We start from the raw sequence: 26,643 nt of genomic DNA, 5'->3' as shown, positions 1-26,643 counted from the left end.
ATGTTTGTGATGAACAGCTGCAGACTCATCACACACTTCCGGCAGTCGCAGTGAGATCAAACACTCCTTTGTTTGCTGAAGGTCTGGACCTGCAGGATCCAGAGGGACTTGGAAGGTTAGGGAGGGACCTGTGGGGTCGGGTTGGGCGAGAGCAGTGTCAAATTCCCCGCTTTGCACTTGGAAGCTGGGGTGGGATGGGGGGACAGCCACCCAACCCCTCATAGGAGAGGACCCTAAACATAGTACCGATGCTGCTCTTCAGCGGTCTAGCAGATGGTTGCACTGCTACTGCTGCTGCAGGGATCACTTTGCCTCAGATTCACCAGATTCCCTGGCTGGGGATCAGGTCCAGAAAAAGTGTCCCGGCAGTGTCCCGGCTGTGGGAACACATGGTTTTAGTTTCAGTCCTGAAAACACGGCATTTGTTTTTGTTTTGCTTTTTTTAAATCACAGGAAGCCCTTGTATGCATTCTTGATGTTAAATCTTGATGAATCTTTTTTATATTCAGGTTAATGCTAACATTATCGTCCACTCTGCTGTTCCTCCCATCGATCACAATGACCAACGTCTAATTAAAGTACGGATGGGAATTCAGTTTTAAACATCTTTTGAGGATGTGTCTACATGTTACAGTAAGAACTTCTCCTGACCTACCTACTTCCTGTCTCGTTCAATGTGGGCTGCGTCTCCTCAGACCTGATGACTGATCGTCCAGACTTCCAGGTCGTCATGAAAAGGAAAACTGTTCTCATTTCTGTGTATTTTCCTGTGCATTCCTCACCAGATTCACCTTTAGCTTTTTATTTTTGCATTGTTTCTTCTTCTGGTAATGGTAGCCTCCTGTCACTTCCTGTAAGACCAAATCATCCTGTTGCTTTCACAGCACAATCATCCCCACAATGTTGGTCCGGATCTGGAATGGAGCCATGGTTCGGTTTGATCCAGACTAAGACCACCTCTTATTGTATTACATACGACTATGACGGAAAATGAAAAGTCTCACGTCTGTGTGAAAGCCCCCCTAAAACGTAGATCCAGCGCTCCTCCGTTGGCGACAGGACGATCTGGTTTCTTAAGACCACCAGAATTCCAAACACTTGACAAGAAGGAGGTGCATTTACTTGATTTTAAAGAGGTGATAAGTCTTTGGTCATCCCGCGGCCATATTCAGTTTCTGCGTCCGTAGCTTCATCTCACGACTACCGCGGTGAATCATGAATATTTTTTTAAATCGCCTCCCCGAAGCCTTAAAGTCATTTTGTGGGATATTTAAGCATTGCTTTTGGACGTTTGTGCCGGTTCTGACCCTCATTCATTTCACCATAACATTTATTACTTTTTGAAAATAGATTTTTATTGCTCTGAAACATAAACTGGCTGCGGTACATCTTCAACATTAACTATACAGTATACTGATATCAGTTAGAGAACGTAACCTCACAGTAAAGGCCTCAGTGTTTGACTAGTTTTGTCCTTTTTTAATCGGCTGCTGTATAAAAACTGCATCTGTCATTTGTCCAAAATGTGTGTGTGTGTGTGTGTGTGTGATCTATTTTAGCCACATTTTCCCCTTCCACCAAAGTTTCTGTTGGATAATATTGATTCCGAGGAAGACACTTGACTAAATCATCACTTAAACGTTTGCTTGAACTTTTTTTGTCTCTTAAAAGAGCAGAAAAAACTATTTCCGGAAGGGAAGGATTTTTCTTGAAGCCATTCCTCCTCTTTTATAGTTTGATTTGAAGGATTCCTGTGCATGAAAACTACTGGAAAACCCTGTTCAGTGATTTCCTCACAGCAGACTTTACTTTCTCGCTCATAGATTTTCATCCATGTTGCCGTCGTTTGAACGGGTCTGTTACATCTCTGCCTGACTCTGCGGATGCTGTAGCCTTTGTCTAAATTTATTGAATTAATATTGCTGTGAAGGAGAAGGGGGAGCAGAACCATGGCAACCATCATGTCACATTAGTGTGGGATGTGGAGACGGGTTCCCACACACACACACACACACACACACACACAAACAGTACACAAACAAATCGATATCTCTGTGATGTCATGTAGAGCCTGACCTCCTCAGATCTTTCTTTATTATTATAGTTGGCGCTGATTAAATTGAAATATGTACTTAAATATGCATCCCTGTTATAATTTTCACCTATTTTTCAATTTGGCAGTGACGTATCTCACCGAATTTTTAATTTTAGGATCATTTTTAATATAATTTTCAATGTGTATTTCCTCTACTCCTCTGTGTCACCTTTGACCTGAACGTTTTCTCCCTCCTCCGGCAGGACGATGAGGTGGTGCTCCAGTGTGTGGCCACCATTCAGAAGGAGCATCGGAAGTTCTGCCTGGCGGCCGAGGGACTCGGGAACCGCCTGTGTTACCTGGAACCCACCTCTGAAGCTAAGGTGAGGGCGGTACGGCGAATCTGGAAAAACTTCTCTCCGACAGAAGGTTATATTATTATTTTAAGACTCATAAGCCTAGTCTGATTTAATTGGGCCGTTGAGAAATAATACTTAGAATAAAATGCAGGAATGTGAGTGCTTGTTTCTGTTTACACACCAATATGCAGCCTATCGCCCACGCCTCCTTCCTCTCACCTTAGCACCTCCTCACACCCAGGAGCTCCCAAAGCAATGGGGGGCTCCTGGGTGTGAAAGGCGGCTGAGCGCGGCGTTGACACATCATTTCTTAGACTCTAACGAAGCCTGGCAAACTGCCGGCACTGGTGGAGAAATAAGTGAGGGAGGAAGATACGATCTAATTATAGATGAGTTCAGGGGCAGCGTTTTGAATGCGTTTTGATTTTATAAACAGCAAAAGGCTGGTGATTTTACTGCAGTCTTGCGTCCTGGCAACAGGCCTCAGAGAGTAGAAGATGGTTCCGCCCCTCAGGTGCGCATGTTTGCTTCACCTCATGTATTTTGATTGCGGGAACTCTCAGTAAGTCTGTCCCGATGACCTGAGGGGAGTTGTTCATCACAACGGCGATGCATTCAGGCCCCGAGACCGTTTGGTGCTCCGCAGACGAGGAATAGAATTTTAAAACCGTATAATTTTCACACAGATGGAGCCGGTGATGGGATGTAAGGGGCGGTGTAACGATCTCCGCCTCTTGATTTCATTACAGATTCTACCAGCAGCATTTTGGATGAGCTGCATTTATTTGATTTATTTATTTATTTATTTTAACCTGAGGCGAGAACAAAAATCTATCCTGCTGAAAGTAAATGCATGAGTGTGTCTGTGTGGATTTGGGTTTGACAGAAATCCTGTAACTCTTTCTGAGTTTTTAAGACGGTAATGAGCTGATTTTTGTGTTTTTCTTTATTGGCTCTTTTTGCTACTTTAAGACTTGATTTGTAGATTTTAATCTCATAGATTTAAGATGAAAATATACTTTTTTATACACAAATTGGGGTCAGGTTGCAGAAAAGTATGACTCATCTGATCACCAATTTCTATAAAGAAACTACTTATTCAGCGGCTAGTCATCTGCATATATACGTATATTGTTCTCAGTGTGTTTTCACTTGTGCATTGATTCATTAATTGGTGTTATTATTAGTTTCTGGACTCCAGATACTTGTTAGCCTCAACTTTTTGTCACTTGTAATCTTTTCATAGGATTTCTCGACATTAGCAAAAGGTTAGAACATATTTCAACGTGACATTTAGGAAGCAAACTCTTCAGCTTATTTGCGTTTTTGCAGGGAACGAGTGGAGGATGGGATAATTAAATTCAGCTCTGTGTTTATCTCTGCGCTGTAGCTTGTTTTGTGGCAGAACAAAAGATCGGCTGTTGTTTACGACAACACGTCGGAGGCTGGAGGTTCCTCTACGATTTTTTTTGGCTTGAGTTACTTTTGCTGCGCCATCATCGATTTAACGCAGCGGCCCTCGTCGCCTGCCTTTCTCAATTCGGCGAAAGGGTCAAAGGTCGAATGGTCGGGTCACTGAGTCAAAGGAAGGTTCCTGCCACCCAATGATTCTTCATGCTGAAGACAGATAGCGGGGCATGATGTTGGCTGGGGGAGGGGGCAGTGTATGAAGTAGATAATATTACAGTCATTCATTGAAGGTGTGAGAATTATTGGACTCATTTGTTTATATGTGTGTTTACATGCAAAACAGAATTTTAGGAAGTGTCTCAGTTTGTTTGTGAATTTGTTTGAATATATTTATTGACCATCTGGTTATATTTAGCGCTACGTCTTCATGGAAGACATCATTAAATTGCTTGGAAAGGAAGCTTTTCAATTTTTACAATGTGCATCAATGTACTGTGCCGCTTTGGCGCGGTTGTTCGCTGTTCTGTTTTACCATCCGACAGCATCAGTGGACTGTAGATTAAGGAGGCGGGGGCAGCAGCATGTCTGCAAGTCGTTGCAGGCAAAATAGAAAGCACAGATGAAGAGTCAAGGAATTTCAAGGAGAAAAAGCTCCAGGCAGATTGTTTTTGTTCCCAGGAAAGGAGTTTGTGTTTCACTCAGAACACCTTGTCTATTGCCCCCCCCCCCCTCTTACCTCCTCATCTTTCTCTCCCTCCATCCTGCAGTATGTTCCACCAGACCTGTGTATCTGTAACTTTGTGTTGGAGCAGGCCCTCTCAGTACGAGCCCTGCAGGAGATGCTGGCGAACACTGGGCAGAGCAACGAAGGGGTGAGTACCAGGCCCCCCTCCCTCTGATCGAAACCCCCACATGCACACAAACTGTCAGTACTTGCAGTCCATGCACACTCACACATGCACAAATCATTCTTTTGGTCTATTACAATCACATACATCAAAATTCCCCCCAATGGTTCTTACATTACTTTCACTTAGACGCCTCGCTCTTCTGTATTTTTTCATTATATGTCCTAAAATGATTATTCAAAACATATTTGATCTGAATTTACTGAGATTAAAAAAAAAACACCTCACATTGCAGTAAATACAAATTCTCTAAATGTGCTTTGAGGGGACTTTTTGGTTCTGTTGGAATTGCATTAACGGAACTTTTACAGGAGGATGCAGCCGTTCAAAGCTTTTACAGTCGGGCAAAATCAAACATCATGACTTTGTGGTTTGTAAAGTGACTTTAATGATGCAAAGAATTTACAACGATTACGGCGTTTACCAGACTTTGACGCTGCCAAGCTACATTTTGGCTGTACTAAGTGGACCGTGACGATGTTGGATGTCCTAATTCTTCATACATTGCATCCTTTGCTTCATGATTCTGCAGTAAATCCCTTTAATCAGACATAAATGGTGACTTCAGGAAAAGGTTGTTTCCCTGAGATATCTAAAGATGCCCTTAAATTCAACCACAATTTCAGAAAAGTTGAGACGCTGCATGAACATAAGCTGAAAGGGACTCCGACTCCCACCTCCTCGACCTCCGCCCTCCGTCTTGATTTACGATAAATGCCGTGAGCCCCCCCTTTCCCATATGGATCCGGCTCACTTGGCATGTTTATTAGTGCAGGTAAGTAATCTTCCATTGGGTACTCCCCCAACGGGGGCTTCATCAACCACAGGGAGGCCGCTCCAGCGGGATGTTACGTAGAGGCAGGTCGGATGCTCGTGTTTGCTCGTATTTGTCATTTCACGTGTCATTTAATCTCATCACCCAACACTTTTATACCCACAGGGGGCAGCCAACAGATGGGGGGTGGGGGTGGGGCATCAAACCCTGTTTGGATTAAATGTCAAGTCCTTCCCTGTTCTGTTTTGAGGCGAGAACTAAGAGAAAACAGCGCTTTACTTAAATAGATCCAAGCATTTAAGTTGAACAAACAAATCGACCACACATGAGAAGCGGCTTCTTAGTGTTCATCACTGTTCCTGTCGGATAAAGGCGGGTCTGAGAGCGTTATCTGAGTTATTAGTCAGACCGCTGATATCTTGGAACAGGAATGACATAGTAGCATGAATCATTGTGCAGTAGAGCATCAGTAACCGGACAAACAGCAGCGCTATGCATCATTATGGTGCCATTTGCAAGATGAATGGAGAACAAAACACACCCTCATTACTAATGCAAGGTTTTGTGTAGCGCTGGTTGTCTCTGGCTGTCGCTGCACACCGATGTAAAACATAGCTTTCTGGCACGGATGACATCTTAAGTGTCTCGTTTTTTTGGGGGGTTTTTTTTGCAGCTCTTGGGTCGTCTCCAATCCAGTGGCGATCCAGGTCTGCGTCGTTATTAGCCTGGGAAGCATATTTGTTTTCTGCTCAAAAGTGCAACCTTGTTGACTCGCCTTGTTTTTTTTGGCAAGACAACAAACTTGTTGGCAAGAATACAAACTCCTAAATATTGAGGCTAATAAATAACACGCTGCTTCCTTCCCACAGTTAAGACCCTTCTTTTTTAAAATTTGCTCTTAGATTTGTGCGTTTGACTGCCATATTACCCATTAACATCTTTTTGTTGTTGTTGTATTTGTGTGTTACTAGAGTGCTGACCATGAAAAATGGGTAGGTTCATCCGATCATTCATCCACCATGTTGTCAGTGTGCATGACAGACTAACCAATGAAAGGATTGAACTTACACTTGAGGTGACGGTCGTGTTTTGACTGCCATAAAAGTTGCATTTACAACATTCACACTGAATGTCCTGCATCGTCCTGAGACGTTAAGATCGACATGTTTTGTGCACAGACAGATGTTAAAAAATGTTCATCTTTTTGCGTAGACGTCCTCTGGATTGTAAATTAAGCTTTCAGCTCGCCATTTCTCAAATTGTTCCCTCCTTCCGTCAGCAGGGAGACAATCAATTATCCTGTCACGGATGTCGCCGGGTTTTAAATTATGGCAATCTGGAAATGGACATCCATCGACGTGAGCACCTTGCAGACATGAGTCTAATATCTTACCACAGCACTGGAGATTACTTTGTGTGCAAGTAGTTTCAAATGATTCTGTCTGCGTAAGCGATATCTTGCACCTTTTTTTTTTCTTTTTTTTTGGCTTCAAATTCAAGATTCAGACCCAAAAATGCTTCTTCTGTTCAAAGATTCCCTACCTCCGCATCTGGCATCATTAGATTCTGCCTGCCAAAGCTGAAGGATTTGTGAACCCAAGTGTTACGTTAGCCTTTGTTTGGGTGTGCTGTTCTGTTTTCTCTGAGTTTGGTCTCTAACATCAAATAATGTTACAGGTATTGACATGAGGAAATGTCCTGAAATCAATTTTGATTTCAGATGATTGACACGCACGACTGTTGGGCAAAATTTCACAAAAGACACCAAACAGCAAACACTTTTTTTCTTTTCCACGTTTTTGTTGTTGTTTTTTTTCCCAGTCTCATATTTTACTTCATCATCTTTTCATGATGAAGTAAATGTAAATCATATAGTGCTCGATTATCCAGATGATTTTAGGTACGGGTCATGAAATGGGGACATGAGAATCGATGCTACTTAGCAGATTAATCTGGCGTGACTCCCTATAGATTAGAGCGCCATATCTAAGCTGCTGTCTTGTGTATATTAGGAAGGCTACTGGATGGAATGAACATTTAGGGGAATTACTTAATCATAGTTTGGCTCTGTCAGGGTTTAGCAAAAAGAACGCAGACGAAAGCCAGGAAAAGTAAAGACCAGTCAGCAAAATCATCCATTGATCAAAGTGCAGTTACTCAAGTAATGAATGAAATTACACTTTTAAGGCACTGGAGTTAATATATCCCCGGCAATGATTTAATTCGATTCACAGGGGAATAAAATAAAGTTACCAGGTATTGAAGATTGCGAAAATAATTTGTTGGCGTTGTCGTTGGTTAAAATGAGACTTTGGTGACAGAATAAAATATCTGTTTGTCCTCTGGTGGGTTTTTAATTTCTCAGAAACTGCACCAAAAGTTAAAGGTTTACCTAAAAACAAGCTTTCCCCAAATATCTACAGGTATATTATCAAGCTAATGCTAAATGGTGCTAAATGCAACTTTTTAAACTTTCTTAGTGTGCAAATATGAGTTTCTGCCACGTCACGGCACCGGAGTTCGTAATCTACCGTGATGCAACGGATGATTTTGGGTCCATGTAACACGTGTGAATGAAAACACACCCACACCGATGCCTTTCCAAACCCCCTCCCAGTAAAAAAGCTGCTCGGGATACACTACTTCTAAAGCAAAGGTCACAGTTCCTGGCGGTGATGTGTCAGCATGTCGGCAGGCCTGAAATAAAGGCTGACCCCCCCCCCCACCACCACCACCACCACCACCACCCCCCTCACTCCCAGCTGTTGCTGGATACTCTTCCCATTTTTCTTTCGATCGAACTGTGTTTCCTTTTTTATCATCTGGGGGAGACTTTAGTCGCCAAAATCGACTCGTCGTCAGTCGTATTTAGGAGACGTTTCCCTGTCTGTTATTTTAACAAAAACAAATTGCCCCTGACGGCCGGACAACAACGAGGACGTGTGGTTTTGCTGGTTGGAATAATTGCACCATCAACAGTAATCCACGTCCGTTAGACTGGACACTTTAAATTAACTAGAGGGGGAAATAGAGTTTCTTTAAAGCCCTATAATGGAAATTTTCATTAATAATAAGAGAAGTGGGTACAGGAAATAGATATGATTAATAGTTATGTGACCATTGGGATAAATTGCCCTCTAAGTTTTACCATTTTCCCAATGCAAAGTTTAAAACTGTTAAAAACAACACTTGAAGAATTCCAATGAGCTTTACTCTCATTCCTTACCGCCGTAGGTCTTTAAGCTAAAGCCTCATTAAGACTGTTGGTACGGAGAGGTTGTAGATCTCAACTCTTATCGTCGTTCTCTTTTTCTCATCCGCCGCTAGAGGCTGATTAAAAGGGTAAGTAGAAGCTCTTTATTTACCTCGCTGGTGGAGAAGAAATTATCTTTATTCTTTGCTCAACTCTTTTCTTTCCTGCATTTGCCAAGCTGTTCTTCTTTTCCATCACTAGAATGGGGGGGCGGTCGTGATTGTGTTTGTTGGTTTGTTCGGTTTGTGTTGTCTGTCTGTTTCCTGCCTGCATTTGGAATGGAAGTTGACGGTACATGACTCACGTGGGGGGGGGGGGTCGACGTTTCATCGTCGGATGAAACTGAAATGCAGGCCGCTGATTCAAACTTAATACAGAAGCCATAACAGACAGAATCCACATGTCAAGGATGTTATGTGATGATGACCTGAAGATCATGTGATTCTTGTGTACTTTCTGCCAGGCGGGTCAGGGGGGCGGACACCGAACCCTGCTCTACGGTCACGCCATTCTCCTTCGCCACTCCTTCAGCAGTATGGTGAGAATCTGATGTTAAAAGAAGCAGATCGTTCTACTTTCGTCCTGTTTGAATATTTCCATCACTTTAATGGTTGATCATTTTTCACCCACCAGTACCTGACGTGTTTGAAGACGTCGAGGTCTCTGACAGACAAGCTGTCGTTTGACGTGGGACTGCAGGAAGATTCAATCGGTACGTGTGTGTGTGACACAGAGGTCGCAAGGCTTTTTCATTGAATTCAGCCCAAATATATTAATAAATAATCTGATTTATCACTTAAATAATATTTTGCGTCTACAGGAGAGGCCTGCTGGTGGACCATCCATCCCGCGTCTAAGCAGAGGTCAGAGGGAGAGAAGGTTCGGATCGGAGACGACCTGATCCTGGTCAGCGTGTCGACAGAGAGATACCTGGTAGGTCGAGTCCCGTTCCAAGTCACGTGTTACGGAAATTAAAATAAAATGGACACAGAGACATTGTTGGCATCACTGGGAAATACAGTAGGTAGTTTAGCACCAGGACTCCCTGGAAGATGTGAACTACATGCTTACGGTAGAGAGGCTGGATTTTTAATTACTGTGAAAATAAATAGGAAAAATATCAAAAATATCTAATAACAAACACAAAGAAGTGCAGCTTTGCGAAGTTACTGTAGAAGAAAGTTGCTAATGGCTAATTATTCTTCATGTTAAACAATAATTTTACAGGTTTAAACAGCCCAAAATGATTCAGCTTCAACTGAAATAACTTGTTGCTATGGCGAGTTAGCATTTTTATTTTGATAGCACTAAGCACAGAACGGTTCTTTAAATGTTTTTTGCTGTCTTCATTCTGTAGTTTGGGGGCCTTACCTCACCAGATGTTTTCATGCCAGGATGGAATTTTATGCCTTTTTTTAAATCTAGAAGTGATGCCTCACATTTTGAGGATCAACGCTGCAGTTATCTCCTTCGGTTTCGCTGAGTATCTCTTTATAAAGATTCACGGCTGTTGGAATAACCCGTCTCACTCCACCCTGACATCTGAGTGACAGGCTAATCCCAGGGGAATGCTTTAAAACATTACGCCGCTATCTGTAATGGAAATCCGATTACCTGTAAAGTCCTCTTATGCGTTTTATTTTTAAAAATAATCTTTTTTGGGGGGGAAAGTTTTAATTTAAGGGATGAGTTTAGACTTAATGCCGCTCCCATTTTAGAGATGTGCAGCGCACAAGTGGAGGAGATGACACACAAACTGGTTTTAATCTGTTTTCAATCCAAACGCTGGGACATCTCCCTCTGCCAGGGAGCTCCGATTCATCTTTTCTGCGCTTCCCTCAGCACGACCGCATTATTAGCAGTCTCTACCCTTGTGTAACCCTCCTCTGATTGTTCCTGCCTCGCAGCACCTCTCCATCTGCAACGGGAACAGCCAGGTCGACGCCTCCTTCATGCAGACCCTGTGGAACATCCAGCCCACCTGCTCCTCAGGCAACATGGCTGTAGGCAAGTTCGTCAAGATCCATGATCGGCGAACGACAAACGCGTCTCGTCTGCTTTGCAGATGCGCTTTTTATTACCTGACATTAAATTGAGTAGCATTATCCCTTTTTGAGTAACTTTATTGTTCTATATGCGTGATTAATGGCAAAAATATTGACTGTATGAAGCAATATTTTCTGTCTGCAGGTTATTTGATTGGCGGACATGTGATGCGTCTTTGCCACGGTCACGATGAGAGCTTGACCATCCCGGGAGCCGACAAGAACGAGGAGGAGCAGAGGTGAGTGGATTGTGTTGATCGTCAAGCCGCCGCTTGAGATCTTTGAAACCTGCGACTGAGGAAGTCGTTGTTGTGGGGGACAAATTGGAAAACTACCATTTCCTGGAATATTATGTGATCAAAGTGCTTGTTTGATCACTGTTTTTTGATGATACGACGTTGCATGAACGATCTAGATGCTTCTAGTTATTATTCCCAGTCTGACACGGAGGATTCTAAAATGGAAAATGTCCAAATTCTGTCTTTGTGCTCTCAGGATTGTGAACTATGAGGCGGGTAAAGGAGCGTCAAGGGCCCGTTCTCTTTGGAGACTGGAGCCCCTGAGGATCAGGTGGGATCAGACAAAAACACACATAAAAAATAAAAGAACGCAGATTTCTGCCATAAATATGGAAAAGATCTGTCTTTGTAAGAGCAGCAGGAAGAAATCAGGGCTTTATGTGTAGATGTGTCGCTGCTGTAGGTTATATATAGACCTCACCTCCCTCTACTCTGAACTGTCACCACTAATTAGTTTCCAAAGTCCTTCAGAAGGTGAGGTCCCATTCGATTTACTTCTTTTCCTCTGTCTATCGCCCTGTCACATCTTTCTTTAACCGGCCCGTCCTGGGACGACCTGTCAGAGTCGGTACACTTTAAAACGGTGCAGGTGTATCTATTAAACCACATCTCCTCCTATTCAGCATAGGGAGGAATCAGGGACAGTATTTCCCACTGTGTTAAACATATAAAGGACGTTATGCACCATCCAGCTCTGAGGTATGAAGTAATCCAGTTTGGGATTTAAAATAGTTTATTTTCTAGTCATTATTTCCAATAATCCTTAAATTTAAAAAAAAAATCCAGATATTCTGTATTTGTCACTCTTTTTTTTAATCAAAGTAGTATGGATAGAAATCATTGGGACAATTTTTTCTACATGTTACTGTTACAGCGTATTCAACAGTTTGGAGCAGTAAAACCTAAAACTTGAGCTAAGAAAAGACAAAAATAAAAGTCAAATGGCAGGAGCCAATCAGATTTCTGCTGTGAGCCAGTGCAGTTCTGGCTCCGCCCCTGGCCCCACTCATGTTATATATTTATAATGAGAAAAAAAAACAGATTGACATTTGAAGACTAGCTTTTTCATACTCTTGCGCTGCAAACACATTTTAAAACTGAACAGGGCCTCAACTGTATCGCTTTGCAAAATAAAAATGATCTTTCAGAAACCTGAATTAAAAATCCAGAAATGCCTTACGTAAGTGTTCCTTTTGCTTATCAAACTGAGAGTAAAAGTGACTCATGTCTTGTGAAACCCGCATGTCTGTGTTTAGCTGGAGCAGCAGCCACATCCGCTGGGGTCAGGCCTTCCGGTTGCGCCACCTGTCCACCGGCCACTACCTGGCCCTGACCGAGGACCGTGGGCTGGTTCTGGAGGACAGAGAGAAGTGCGACACCACGGCCACCGCCTTCTGCTTCAGGCCCACGAAGGTCGGTGCTCCCTCTACCTGCCTACAGATGATTTATCTCCTCGCTTCTCTCACGGACGAGTCGTGAGCCTCCAGAGAACAGCAGTTACATTATCTGAAAGCTGCCTTGGGGTGTTGATGTAAGTCAGCGCTCTCAGTCAACAAGGCTCATTAAAGACCACTGGAAATATCCTCCTCTCACCACTTCATCAGAGACTCCGGGGACTGTCTGTGAGCTCGTAATGAGCTGTTGCTCACCACAATTAATTGACCTTTTCACAGCTGCTGAATAGACAGAAATATAAGTCTTGTTGCAAACATTCATGTTGTCCACCGGTCGGATAACAAGTAGCTGGTCAGTTGATATTGAATTACTGGATACTCATTTTGAATCCTTTCCTTATTTCTGCCCTTAAACTACAACTTTTTATCCCATAGTTTATTTTGAATGCGTCCCCAACCTGAGGGCTTTTCAGTTCCTTTTTTTTTTTTTTTTTTTTTTAAGAGCTTCTGCTCAATAAATAGTTTGTCTTCCTGGAAAATATCCCAAAGAAAGTTCAAACTGAAAGCAGTCACTTGTTGTTTAGTGCTGTTTACTGATGGTCACATATAATGTTTGTTTGTCCAGGTGTGTGGACGTGAACTCAGTTTGAATTCTTGCTGTCCCATTACTTTAAAATTATAAACATTTTAAATATATTTCTGTACATTTGGTTATCACATATTAATAATTAGCATTCATGTGTTCGCCAGTGCTTCCTGTCAGCTGTACTCATGACGCATCTTTGTTTGTCATATGCACGACAGGAAAAGGGCGACTTGGGCCCAAAGAGGGACATCGACGGCATGGGGGTGCCTGAGATCAAGTATGGAGACTCGGTCTGCTTCATCATGCACGTGACTACGGGACTCTGGTTGTCCTACCTGGCGCCTGATGCCAAATCGTCTCGCCTGGGACCCCTGAAGAGAAGGGTGAATGAAATTGAGACTTCCATTTTTGTCAATTTGGCCAAGGTGTTGCTTTATAAGCCACCATGTTGAAAAATTATATCCAATATTGATAATATATTTACAAATATAATATGAATATTATATTGTGTGTGTGGTGTCTGGAACCTGACCACATACAGGTATGTGTGTTAACAGTACACACTTGACATAGCTCGTCTGCAACACGTTAAGGGCCGTGTTCACCCTAATCACACCCTATCAAATCAGGAGATTACGCAGCTATAAAAACCTTCAGCCCGGCCGCTCAGCTTTAAATTATTGTCCACCCTGAATATACTACCCCTCTAATGGACACCCACCCCTCCTGGATATTTGATATAGCAGCTAATTTGAATGTGATAATGGAGCATGTGGAGGGCGATGGCAAGTTTTAGGTGAGGAGGAAGGGCCGCTTTCAAGTGGTGCCGGTGCCAGGCGGCCCCTGCAGGCTTGGAGGCGAGCCTGATATGTTGGAAGTGATGGTCAGTCCACACTTAGACCCCCTCCACCCCCCCACCTCCTCTCTCTTCTTCATTATTCTGTCCTGGACTAGGCCTGCCTGCATTCTGAGGGCCACATGGACGACGGGCTGATTCTGCAACGCTGTCAGCACGAGGAGTCCAGGGCTGCACGCATCATCCGCAACACCACCTTCCTTTTCACCAACTTCATCAAGTAAAGTCGCATCTGCTCTCCTGTCAGCTGGACTTTAAAGTTCAGGTCGTCTCCGGTTTTAGTTCTTACAGCTTCCCTGGCTCCTCTTTCCCCTTCAGGGCTTTGGACAGCACCGCGCAGGGCGAGTCCATGACGGTAGACGGGTACGTGGAGGAGGTCCTGCAGACGCTGAACGACCTGATCGAGTACTTCAAGCAGCCCGATTCCGAGCTGGAGCACGAGGAGAAGCAGTGTCTCCTGCGTTCACTCATCAAACGTCAAGACCTCTTCAAGGAGGAGGTGAGAGCGCCGTCGCCGTCTGATGACGGATCTCTAAGGATGATTGGGAAGTGGCTGCGTGGGGAGCGTTTAAGTCGTCTGCCCACTGGAGCGGCGGCGGTTTAAATTCATCAAGTTGACAGTTGGGACTATTTAAGTCAAGATTTTGTGACAGCTTTGCCTAAATAACACTTCATATTATGCATTGCTATTACAAGACCAGAGAAGCTCAGATGAAATCACACAGAGAGCAAGACTTCATTTTCACTATCTCTTCCTGTGGCAAAGAGCTGTTCACGCCTCTACTGATGAAAATTTTTTATATTAAAATCTTCTATAGGTAGTTTTTGGCCTTTTTCATGTCTTTACTGGAGCATTTGACAACAGAGAAAAGGCAGAGTGGATTTGCGGCTCATAATTTGTGAGCTTCACTAACAATGATCATTTATAATTAAAAATTAAATGTTTCCTGTTGAAATGATAAAAAATAAATCTAAAAAATGACTCAACTTAAGGATTTAGTATTATTTTACATATCTCTGAGGCCCCTGACATATGATGGCTATGACATCATAGTTGGTCTCAAATCTGAATGATGCTTCGCAGTAAACATTTTCTGATAGGTGAAGTACATTTTACATAAAATGGGACTTTTTTCCACACATCGTGTGGTGAATTCCAGATTATTCCCTTGACTCACTTTTGTTTCCAGGGCATGCTGACCCTCTTGTCCAAATGCATCGACCGGCTGAACCTGTACAACAGCGCCGCTCACTTTGCAGAGATGGCCGGGGAGGAGGCGGGCGCGGCGTGGAAGGACATCCTCAACCTCCTCTACGAACTCCTGGGTAAGCGTTCCTGAGTGGGTGATGGATCTTCTTCTGACCCGGCATAGACATGCAGTATTTATCCTTCTCCTCTTTTCTTACCTTTATTCTCCTCCTTCCTTCTGCTGACTTCCATTCATTCATCCCTTCCATCCTCCTCTTGTGCTTCTCTCTGCCACATCTGGAGCTCACAGCTGTTGATCTCCTCTGACATTTACATGTAGCTATTTGACATCTCTTGTGTTCTTCATTCACTTTCTGGGATCAGCGTGACCTCATTATAAACCCCCCCCGCAGCTGCATATTTGACGAGATGATAGCATCATTAGCCAAATGCCAGTCGTCTCAGGTGCTGACATTATCCCGCATGCGTTGTGTTATGAATGCTAAGTCTGGCACCCTGAAAAGTTTCGTTTTGGACAACTTTTATTTTGTGCGATAGTTGGTTTAAAACTTCCCCATCAACACCTTCCCCTCGGCTCACCTTGACTCACCCTTACATCCATCATCACCTCCCCAGGATGTCGTCCAGTGTAGGCTTATTATGTGAAGGAGCGACCTCTGAGAATGTGAAGCGGGATTAGCACATGATGTATTGTGCGATAGTTTTCTTCATTGCTCAGCATCGCTGTGACGAACGGCTCAATGTTAAAAATGGTTGTTAGGTCTTCTAATATAATCCTTTTTTACACTGTCATCTGTGTAGCCTCCAGCTCCTCCACTCCTCCTCTTCATCACATCAACATTATTCGGGTTGAACATCCTCGCCCTTGCCTCGCGCCGCTGCTCCGTCGTCCTCCGTCCAGCTTTCCCCCCCTTAAAGGCAGAACCGCTAGAGATTAGGCGCCCATCGGTATTCCTTTGGCATAAAGTGCTGTGAAATAGTTTCACGGGTGTTATCCGTCCAGCGTCCCTGAATGTTAATGGTGAAAGATGAGACTGTAATGCTTGAGGAAAGCCTGATAATGTTGCCACGGTGATGGAGAAACGTTGGGGTGGAGGGAAACGCCTCAATATCAAGATCCCTTCGGCGGATCATCTCAGGGTTTGAATATTGACTTTGGGTCTCAAACAAAGCGAAACAAGTCAAGCCTGGATTTAAACTTAGACTTAAACTATATTATTGATGCTTTTATTAAACATTCTGTCTCTTTTCATTAAACGCTTCCATTTGCCGCCTCTTCAGCTGCACTGATTCGCGGGAATAGAACCAACTGCACCCAGTTTTCCCGGAAGTTGGACTGGCTGGTCAGCAAACTGGAGAGACTGGAATCTTCATCAGGTATTATGGGACCTCATTCCTACAGGTTTCCTGTTCGAACCTTGCAAGCGACCTCAAGCTTTTCTGTGATATCCATCTATTTCGTTCCGTATGCAATGATCTGTTTGACCTGTCAGGAATCCTGGAAGTCCTGCACTGCATCTTGGTGGAGAGTCCAGAAGCTCTGAACATCATCCAGAAAGCTCACATCAAATCCATAATCTCTCTGCTCTACAAACATGGACGCAACCACAAGGTGGGCGGAAAGAAACGAGCGCACAAACGAGCTAACGGTGTTTCAGACTGGTGAACGGCTTGAACTCCTGATAGGTCTGTGACTCCCGGTGCACCTGCTCCGACCGGGCTTCATGTTTTGACCCCGTGTCGTTCTGTCTGTGTTAGCAGAACTAAAAATACCGAAGCCCTATCCGCCATTGAGGCCGTCGCTCATCAGACAAATAAACTGTTGAATGAAGGAAATGAAGGAAAGATGGATGCGTCCTCTTTGCCTCTGGGCGTAATAATTTGAAAAGTTAATTGTGGTCGCAGAGTGTTGTCACACACGGCTCAGCTTTCATTCGTCTCAGCATGTAGGCAAGCCACACATAGACTACATATGATACGCTAACATGCTGCGTAGCATGCAGGCATTTATGTACTGTATTAGCACGCTATTTTTGTTGTAATCTTACAGTACACTGATGGAAGTGTTAACTCAGTTGGGTAATAAAGTGTTGATAAGTGTTACTTTGTTGGAAGCTTTAGAAGAAGTCTAAATATTCAGTCTTGTTCCGTCGGACAAAATTACATCCCAAAAGTCCCATCACCTTAAAAAAAACTGCAGTGCAATCTACCTTAAATGTTTTGTTCATATAGTTCTCTGTCTAATATTTTGCATCCAATCGTGTTTCAAAAAAATCTTATTCTCTTGGCTTTATGACTTTATAAACAACTGGAACTGAACCTTTTTTGGTGTTCATCCACTCAGTCACCAGTTTCACATTTCACTTTGTGAAATCGTGATTGCTGTTATTTCTGTTACAGCAGTGAAAATACATTCCTGTGTTTTAAGACGTTCCAGTCCTCAGTCGTTATTTACTCTGTAAATTCACTGGGTATGAAAGGTCATCCTTGTAAAAAAACAAAAAAAATGTCCGTTATGCAATGTTCTTAAGCTGCAAGCAGCTGATTTGGAATGCTGGGATTTTCTCATCAGGGTTTGTGAATGCAGTTCGTTCTGATGTTTTTTGGAACACTTTCAAAATAAAAGTGTGATAAAATGTTTGGCTGGACTTTTGTCTTTTAGATTCTGGACGTGCTGTGTTCCCTCTGTGTTTGTAATGGCGTGGCGGTGAGAGCCAATCAGAATCTGATCTGTGACAACCTGCTTCCTAAGAGGGACCTGCTCCTTCAGACTCGACTGGTCAATGATGTTCAGAGGTACCTCTAATCAAAAACAGAGGCTTTTCCATGATGGCTAATGTTCATTATTAACTGCTGCTGTCTCCTCTCTCCTCCAGCATGAGGCCAAACATTTTCCTTGGCGTTGCTGAAGGTTCTGCTCAGTACAAAAAGTGGTATTTCGAGCTGGTGATCGACCAGGTGGACCACTTTGTGACCGGAGAGCCCACCCACCTCAGGGTAGGCTGGGCCAACACCAGTGGCTACGCCCCCTACCCCGGAGGAGGAGAGGGATGGGGGGGCAACGGCGTAGGAGACGACCTGTACTCCTACAGCTTTGATGGACTTCATCTCTGGTCAGGTAGGCGTCTCAAAATGTCAGACTAGAACCTCTAAATTCTAAAACTTTCTAAATCCTATACATGTGTTAAAAACAACTCATAATGAAAATTAAAATAGTAAAACAATTACAATAAAAGACTAAATTATTTTATTATTATTATGAGAGTGAGACCACTTCAAGTCTTATCTAGTCAGCTCTTTCCTGGATTGAAATCCCAAATCAGGTCAAATCCGTTTATCCTAGTTTGTACCTGTGTAGTGAAATAATTTCACGTTTTACACCATGAAAAGAAGAAGTGACTTTTCCTTCATAAACTCATGCAGGAGCCATCTGTCTGCGCTGCAGGTTGCTCTTCTTATTTCCTGCGTAAAGACGTCAGAGAACTGATGTGAACACAAAACTCTGCTCCCCAATTTTAACCTCAGATCATCCCTCAGGGCTTCCGTAGACATGACCTGCATGTTCAAGTTTGTACTACAGATGGTAAAGCTCATATCTACAGGCCAGACGATTGCAGGCGTCCTTAAGTCTTTAAGATGCCTCCTTCCTGTTTCCTGTTTTTTTTGTTTCACCTCCTTTTATTTCTAAATCCACCTGACGAACACCTCCCCTCATCCCTCTCCCCTCCCCGCTCCCCTTCCCCATTTCTACTCGTCGTCATCTAGGTCGGATCCCTCGGGCCGTGGCCTCCATCAACCAGCACCTGCTGAACTCAGACGACGTGGTCAGCTGCTGTCTGGACTTGGGCGCCCCCAGCATGTCCTTCAGGATCAACGGGCAGCCCGTCCAGGGAATGTTCGAGGACTTCAACATCGAGGGATTCTTCTTCCCCGTCGTCAGCTTCTCTGCAGGTGTCAAGTAAGGCTCTTCACGAGGGAAATTTATGAGAAATTACATTTTTTTCCCCTTAGGTAGGCTTTACTGGAGCTCTACTCCCAACCTCAGGTAGAATTAAACCCCTGGTTGATGTATCGTCTCATCTCAGGGTCCGCTTCCTGTTGGGCGGACGCCATGGTGATTTCAAGTTCCTCCCTCCTGCCGGTTACTCCCCGTGCTACGAGGCACTGCTGCCCAAAGAGAAGATGCACATCGAGGCTGTGAAGGACTACAAGAGGGATCACGAGGGGGTCCGGGACCTGCTGGGAACCACCCAGTTCCTGTCCCAGGCCTCCTTCATCCCCACTCCTGTCGACACCAGCCAGGTGAGGGATCTCGAACTCGGAGTGGTTTTATTATTCAAGGTTTCTGCTACTCTTTAAATCAATAGAAAAGTAATTATTTACCGATTGCAGCCACACTTATTCCTCATTTCTACACTTTAACTCCCATTTTTTAAGGTTTGTTTGAATAGAAAATAAATCTTAGGTGTTTATTGAAGCCTTCAGAAAGCTTCAGGTATCTCATCCGAGATAATTTGGTTTGTGTTACACATCTGTTGGTCAGATTTAAATTCTACAGGGGCCCTGAACACACATAAATGCAGAATAAACACAGACTTGCTGCTTACTGTACTTGTTACGAATACAAATGTTCCCACAGTCTCCAGGAATCAAAGGATGTTGTAGACAGGAGGAAAAAAAAAAATTGAGGAGACTTTTCACTTGTTGGCCTCTTGGCATCTTTGTGTCATCCATCTTCACCATCTGTTACAAACCCCCGCCATCTCCTCAACACCCCTTCCACACACACACACACACACTTTTCTGTATAGATTGTTCTTCCGCCTCATTTGGACAACGTCCGGGACAAGCTGGCAGAAAACATCCACGAACTGTGGGGGATGAACAAGATCGAACTGGGCTGGACCTATGGCAAGGTAACGACGCCATCTTTCATTACATTTTAGACAAAGCAGCCCGGTTGTGTTTGGACACACACACACACACACACACACACACACACACACACACACACACACACACACACACGGTCATCTAAGGCCATCCCAAGTTAAATGCATATTTATAGGCCATTATCTCAGCCTGTTGGAACACAGGTACTGATAACAAATTGCTCTGAGGTATAAGAAGAACCCGGTCCATTTTAAAAGTCATTAGAAAGGATTCAAAGAGAAATAACAGATTGTGAAAATGAGTTCAGAGTTTTATTTTGCTGATATCTTCAGTTTGGGGGATGCAGAGATAGTTTTTTACGGTCTTACCCAGAAATGAATTAATTAAATGACAGATTTATCGAGTTGAGTATTCACTCTACAGAGTATTCACTCTTTATGTTAATGAAATAAATACTGGTATATGGCTTTTGTATTTCAAACAAAGCAAAACTCCGCAGAGATGAGAAAAACATTCATCATTTCACTGTAAAAACTCCTAAGTAGGTCTTAAAGCTCCTGTATTGGGCATGCACGGCTTCTAAATGGTTCAGTCTGGATATTAAGACATTTCTCAAGATGTATATTCACTTAAGTTATAACTGGAGAATGAGCCAATTGTGATTTTAACCCAAGATTTAAATTATAGTGAGGCTCACCCAACCGTTTGGTATTTATCTCTGCTGGGAAAAGCTCCATGAGGTCAAAGGAAGATCCCACTGAGTCCTTTTTGTCTTAGAAGCAGGTCCACATCAGACCATATGTGGCTCCATTGTGTTGAATGGGCTGTGCATTGCAGTATTTGTCATATAAGAAAAAGAGCCACTGGCAATAAATCTCTTCAAGTCAAGTCTTGCAGACGGCTGAGCATCTTTCCTGAGTTGATTTAAATTTATTTCTGCTTCATTAAGAAAACTAACACCTAAGGCTGAGATGAAAACAAGCAAAAATGCATCAGCCAAATGTCCACTGCAGAAAAATGTGGCTGCGGTCCAGTTTTTTTATTTTTTATTTTTTTTCCTGGTTCATGTGCTACACTGCATTACATTTTTCTTTTGGCTTCTTGTTGCCATTTCATTTTCACAGTCAAGATTCATAAATAAAACGTAGCAGAAGCAGCGTTTCATCCAACACGCAGTAATGTCACCGCTTTCTGCCCAGATTCGTGACGACAACAAGCGACAGCACCCTTGCCTTGTGGATTTCGCCAAGCTGCCTGAAACAGAGAGGAACTACAATGTTCAGATGTCCAGTGAGACACTTAAGTAAGACTTGTCACCTCAATTATAAAGTAATACCCGTGGGGTTGTTCTGCTCGCTGCTGAATGCCATGTGAGATCAGATTATCCCTCACACTGAAGCAGCGCTGGTAATGACTCTCCTGAGTGAATTGCTGTATTGATTTTTTAGGTTCCACATCTTACCTGAGCTAAACTACTGATTCATCTTACTGTCAAGACGTCTGGCTCTATGAACATTTAAAGTGATCATTAACGTGATCTCCTGTGTTCCTGACTGTATCCTCATAACCAGCGTCCATTCTTTCATTCAGGACCTTATTGGCCCTCGGTTGCCATGTTGCTCAGGTCAACGTTCACGCTGAGGATGATCTGAAGAAAGTCAAACTTCCCAAAGAGTAAGGCTTCAGTTTTTCCACTTTTTTACAGTTCAAGAAACACAGAATTTATTGTATTTTACTGTTTTACTGATGATCGTAGAGATACCTGGAAAAAGATTAAGAAGCAGTGGGAATGCAATCTTAATAATGCCCTTAACCTTTCGACAAAACGTCCTCTGCAGCTACATGATGTCTAATGGTTATAAGCCTGCGCCACTGGAGCTCTCTGACGTGAAGCTGAACGCGGGTCAGGAGGTTCTGGTTGATAAACTGGCCGAGAATGCACACAACGTGTGGGCCAAAGACAGAATCAAACAAGGATGGACCTACGGCATCCAGCAGGTACGATTCATCGATCTTCCCTTTCAGAGAAGAGCTGGCAGGGCACTGAGGAGTCAATAATGAATGAGTTATTTTGTTGGCTGTGCTTGTGTTTTGTGTGTTAACTCATTCTTCGTTTTTATGTCAGGATTTGAAGAGCAGGCGTAATCCTCGCCTGGTGCCGTATGCTTTACTGGACGAGCGCACAAAGAAATCTAACAGGGACAGTTTGAGGGAAGCCATCAGGACCATGGTGGGATATGGATATGACATCGACCCCCCAGACCAAGAGGGTGCGAACCACGTTACGTCTCAGAATCAAGTCCAGATTCTAAGATAGGAAATTATTGCAGTATCAAACTAAGTACAGGTAGTCCTCAACTTACAAATATTCGACTTACGAACGTGCCGCATTATCCGACTATTGCCCTGTGGTTCTGCTTCCTACCACGACCTCCACCTGTTGTCTCTGTGAGCATCTCATACTTAACTGTTTCTCATGGATGATAAAGTAAAGACTTAGTGGACTTGGTGAAAAATAAATGAAAAGCATTACACTTGAACAAAACATGTGGACCTGACAATGTCCACCCAAGGCTATTGAAAGAGTTGGCAGACACATTATGCGCACCTTTCTCATATATATTTAGTAGATCAGTCGACTCAGAAATTCTGACTCAGCTTCTGATTCAGCTTGGACCCAGTTATGTTTGTATGTTGAGGACTACCTCAACAATTTAGCGGCACGGATAAACTAGTAATTGTGGAATCTAACACTGACGCTGAAAGTTCTAGCCAGTCAAATGACCAGGCATGAATTTATTCTTGTGTTTCCCCGACTCTAGGTGCCCATATGTCGACGGGTGAAAGCATCGAGACAATCCGCCTCTTCCGGGTGGAGCAGACGTATGCAGTGAGGACAGGAAAGTGGTACTTTGAGTTTGAGGCCCTGACCGGAGGTGATATGAGGGTTGGCTGGGCCAGACCGGGCTGCAGGCCTGATCTGGAACTGGGAGCAGACGACCAGGCCTTCGTCTTTGATGGATACAGGGTAAAGCAGCTCCGTTAGGAGCCGTCTACAGTCCAGCAACATCGTTGCTTCCATCTTGTTATATTATAGTGGTCACGTCATACACGGATCAAAAATTCAATCTTCTCTTTGCAGGGTCGGCGTATGCATGCTGGCAGCCGCTACTTTGGTCATCCTTGGAAAAAGGGAGACGTGGTCGGTTGTATGATCAACATGGAGGATAAATCCATGATCTTCACCCTGAACGGAGAGCTCCTCATCACCAACAAGGGCTCAGAGCTTTGCTTTGCTGACTTTGAGACAGAGAATGGTGAGGCCTCCGCTGAACTCTAATGTTAATGTATTCATTTAAACTTTGTGCCGTCCCCCCACACTTTATTTCTAAAGATGTGACTGGGTTTGTGGCATTTGGCCAGTGAAAGCGAGAAACAGCACAAAGTGCAAATCTTGCGATTTACATTTTAATTAAAATCTGCTCAGAAAAGTTTTCCGACTTGACCCCCTCCTGCAGGTTTCATCCCTGTATGCAGTCTGGGCATGTCTCAGATCGGACGCATGAACCTGGGCAAGGACGCCAGCACTTTTAAATACTACACCATGTGTGGTCTCCAGGAAGGCTTCGAGCCTTTTGCTGTCAACATGAAACGAGAGATCACCATGTGGTTCAGCAAACGCCTCCCCACCTTTGTCAACATCCCACAGCACCACATGCATATTGAGGTTTTTCTTTTGAGGAATTTGCATTATTCTTGCATGTGTTTTTGCGTTGTTCTGCTATCTTTATGGGAACAGAGTTGGGTCTAATCAGAGGTTCCTCCTGGGGACGAATCCCCCCTTCCTTTACGATTAACTCCTTAGGTGACGAGGATTGACGGAACGGTGGACAGCCCTCCCTGCCTCAAGGTCACCCACAAGACATTTGGCACACAGAACAGCAACAACGACATGCTGTACTGCAGACTGAGCATGCCGGTGGAGTTCTATTCTGCAGACAAGCTGTTGGATGAGTCACAGAATCTCAGGTTAGATGCTGGATCCAGACCACTTTGTCTAAATTTGCATTTATTTACAGCAATTTATAAAGAAAAATGAAAATGGCCTCTTTTTTTTCTTCTTTTTTTTCAAAACCACTTTGTGTTTTTTTTTTTTTCTGCAGCCATCCTCCAAAAGAAGATGGATCAGTCGACTATGGAAGCATCACAACTGTAAATCAGTCAAATGTTTAAAAGATGCATTTTATCATTCAATATTGTGACACTGCATAATCTCTGGTGCTGTGTGGTTTTTTTTCCGGCAGTACTACCACTCAGTGAGAATACTGGCCGGACAGGACCCTGCGTCAGTCTGGGTCGGCTGGGTCACGCCGGACTACCATTACTACTCCAAGAACTTCAGCCTCAGCAAAACCAGAACGGTCACCGTCACCCTGGGAGACGAGAGAGGCCGCGTGCACGAGAGGCGAGCTCCCTGCTTTATTTAATATTAAGAGGATGTGTTGAAACAGAGGTGAAATGTGTGGAGGAAGAGTCAGCGGATTTTCCAGGTTCTCTGAGGAACCCGGGGTGTATCCGGGATTTTCGGAAGTGCATCATTATCAAGTCATTTAGGAAAGAAAGTTGTGAGTCCATAAGAACACAAAACTTGTGTCTTTTGTTTAATCTGAGGTCGGTATTCCTGTTTTTAAGTGTAGATTCTTTATTTGACATTAAAAGAACATTGAATGTCTCATTAAAATATATCCCAGTAAAATCTCCAGAGCATCCAAATGTAACTGACCTTGAAATGGCACAAACAAGACCTATTGACTCTTCCTTCATCCTTTCGTATTCAGGTCGGGTGAAACAGGAGAATATAAATGAGAAGAAGTTCCAGAGACGACTCAGATCGATGAATGTGTTGCATTATAATCAGATGTTAACATTTTCTTTATTTTTTCATTTGCTTTTGTGCGCTGTTCGCTAGTCATACCTCTATTTTTCTTGCTTTGGATCCAGCGTCCAGCGGGGTAACTGCTACATGGTGTGCGGTGCAGATGCCGTTGGCTCGTCTTCCTCAAGTCGCTCGAACTCCGACCTGGAGATTGGCTGCCTGATCGACCTGGCCACTGGCCTCGTCTCGTTCACCGCCAACGGCAAGGAGCTGTCCACGGAATATCAGGTTAATGAGAATAAAAGCAAAGCAGTGGGGAGCAGATGAGGGAAACACAAGGACGTGTGATCGTTTGTTTGTCAGATATACCTAATATACGGCCTTTGTGTAACCTCTATGAATACGCACTGAGTTAAAACTCATCCGGCTGACAGACATTTGGGAAATTATGCCAATCAATTACCGTCTGTTTCCACACCAGAGTCTCAACAGCGTCAGACGTCTGCTCAGTAATCCTCTCCTCGCCCGGCTGATCTCATCTTATTAGCATGTGATATTAAATATAGGACTAGAGATGACAATGATACCTTTTTTGTCTTCATCTCTATTATTGCGTCCCTTTCCTCCATCCTCTCTCTGCTCCTTGAGTCATCCTTACTTTGGTATCTGTCAAAAGTGGAGAATAGGGAGGCCTTTAATCTGCTGTAAAGTCTCTGGGGGCTTTAAAGCCTTTCCGACATTTGTTTAATTTTCCACAAGAACAGATGTTAGGAGAGGAATGAGACTCATCTGTGGTGTTCAGGTCCACCGACAGTTCATTTCAGGACACACCTACAGCACTTTTTTTTTTTTTAAATATAATGTCTCATCGTCAATGTCGATGAACTAACTTTATTTATTTCAGGTGGAGCCAAACACCAAGTTGTTCCCAGCCGTGTTCGTACGTCCCACCTGTGCAAACCTCTTCCAGTTTGAATTTGTCAAGTTCAAGGTTCGTCTCTGTCATTCAAATCCAAATCGTCATCACTTTTATCTGTTCGCTAATTTCCCTGCCTCCCCTCTTCTCCCAGGATGCAATGCCGCTTTCATCTGCCATGTTTAAAAGCGAGCACAGGAACCCGGTGCCGCAGTGCCCCCCACGACTGGATGTCCAGACCATAGTAGCTGTGCTGTGGAGCCGGATGCCCAACACCTTCCTCACCGTGGAGACGGCTCGAGTCAGCGAGAGACACGGCTGGGTGGTCCAGTGTCTGGAACCGCTGCAGATGATGGCCGTGCATATTCCAGAGGAAAACAGGTGGGTAATGACGGAGTGTTGTTGTAAATACGTCCAATATTTGACATGAGTTGTCATGATTTTTTTTTTTAAACCCCCCCCAGTGCTACTGTAGTGTTGTTTCATGTTCTTTCAGGTGTTTGGACATCCTGGAATTGTCTGAACTGGAAGGCCTGAGAAAGTTCCACTACCACACCCTGAAGCTGTACTGCGCCCTCTGTGCCCTGGGGAACACCCGCGTCGCTCACACTCTGTGTAGCCATCTCGACCAATCACAGCTCCTCTACACCATCGACAACCAATACCTCTCAGGCATGCTGAGGGAGGGCTTCTACAACGTCCTCATCAGGTCTGATGGTCACATCTGTGTTTAAAGATGACATAAACATTTAAACTTTAACATCATTTCAACATTAATGATGTTACCTGTCACAAATGTGAAAGGACAAAGTTTACAGAATATAAAAA

The 26,643-nt window shown here is 43.7% G+C and overlaps 1 protein-coding gene across 3 annotated transcripts in view; it reads left to right on the top strand.

Moving 5' to 3' along the window:
* The window catches only part of ryr3 (ryanodine receptor 3), a 67,665-nt gene that overhangs the window by 7,919 nt on the left and 33,103 nt on the right, over positions 1 to 26,643 (top strand). For 2 of the 3 annotated variants that reach the window (XM_068341966.1, XM_068341965.1), the window contains exons 2-35: positions 2,299 to 2,418; positions 4,572 to 4,676; positions 9,204 to 9,278; positions 9,374 to 9,452; positions 9,561 to 9,673; positions 10,648 to 10,747; positions 10,931 to 11,024; positions 11,281 to 11,355; positions 12,341 to 12,497; positions 13,283 to 13,447; positions 14,019 to 14,140; positions 14,239 to 14,419; positions 15,111 to 15,246; positions 16,412 to 16,507; positions 16,624 to 16,742; positions 17,793 to 17,926; positions 18,007 to 18,248; positions 18,896 to 19,088; positions 19,216 to 19,432; positions 19,942 to 20,046; positions 21,223 to 21,326; positions 21,614 to 21,697; positions 21,862 to 22,021; positions 22,149 to 22,293; positions 22,846 to 23,051; positions 23,166 to 23,340; positions 23,542 to 23,750; positions 23,889 to 24,052; positions 24,187 to 24,235; positions 24,328 to 24,488; positions 25,025 to 25,187; positions 25,804 to 25,890; positions 25,970 to 26,196; positions 26,312 to 26,524. In XM_068341966.1, coding sequence (XP_068198067.1) covers positions 2,299 to 2,418; positions 4,572 to 4,676; positions 9,204 to 9,278; positions 9,374 to 9,452; positions 9,561 to 9,673; positions 10,648 to 10,747; positions 10,931 to 11,024; positions 11,281 to 11,355; positions 12,341 to 12,497; positions 13,283 to 13,447; positions 14,019 to 14,140; positions 14,239 to 14,419; positions 15,111 to 15,246; positions 16,412 to 16,507; positions 16,624 to 16,742; positions 17,793 to 17,926; positions 18,007 to 18,248; positions 18,896 to 19,088; positions 19,216 to 19,432; positions 19,942 to 20,046; positions 21,223 to 21,326; positions 21,614 to 21,697; positions 21,862 to 22,021; positions 22,149 to 22,293; positions 22,846 to 23,051; positions 23,166 to 23,340; positions 23,542 to 23,750; positions 23,889 to 24,052; positions 24,187 to 24,235; positions 24,328 to 24,488; positions 25,025 to 25,187; positions 25,804 to 25,890; positions 25,970 to 26,196; positions 26,312 to 26,524 — 4,775 coding nt within the window. Of the gene's footprint in view, positions 1 to 2,298; positions 2,419 to 4,571; positions 4,677 to 9,203; positions 9,279 to 9,373; positions 9,453 to 9,560; positions 9,674 to 10,647; positions 10,748 to 10,930; positions 11,025 to 11,280; positions 11,356 to 12,340; positions 12,498 to 13,282; positions 13,448 to 14,018; positions 14,146 to 14,238; positions 14,420 to 15,110; positions 15,247 to 16,411; positions 16,508 to 16,623; positions 16,743 to 17,792; positions 17,927 to 18,006; positions 18,249 to 18,895; positions 19,089 to 19,215; positions 19,433 to 19,941; positions 20,047 to 21,222; positions 21,327 to 21,613; positions 21,698 to 21,861; positions 22,022 to 22,148; positions 22,294 to 22,845; positions 23,052 to 23,165; positions 23,341 to 23,541; positions 23,751 to 23,888; positions 24,053 to 24,186; positions 24,236 to 24,327; positions 24,489 to 25,024; positions 25,188 to 25,803; positions 25,891 to 25,969; positions 26,197 to 26,311; positions 26,525 to 26,643 lie in introns of those variants that run through there. The other variant, XM_068341967.1, reaches the window with a different exon arrangement.

Source organism: Antennarius striatus, chromosome 19, assembly GCF_040054535.1.
Source record: "Antennarius striatus isolate MH-2024 chromosome 19, ASM4005453v1, whole genome shotgun sequence".
In the NCBI taxonomy this organism is placed as follows: Eukaryota; Metazoa; Chordata; class Actinopteri; order Lophiiformes; family Antennariidae; genus Antennarius; species Antennarius striatus.
Note: the sequence above shows the minus strand (reverse complement) of the source record. Positions and strands in the feature narration are given on the sequence as shown.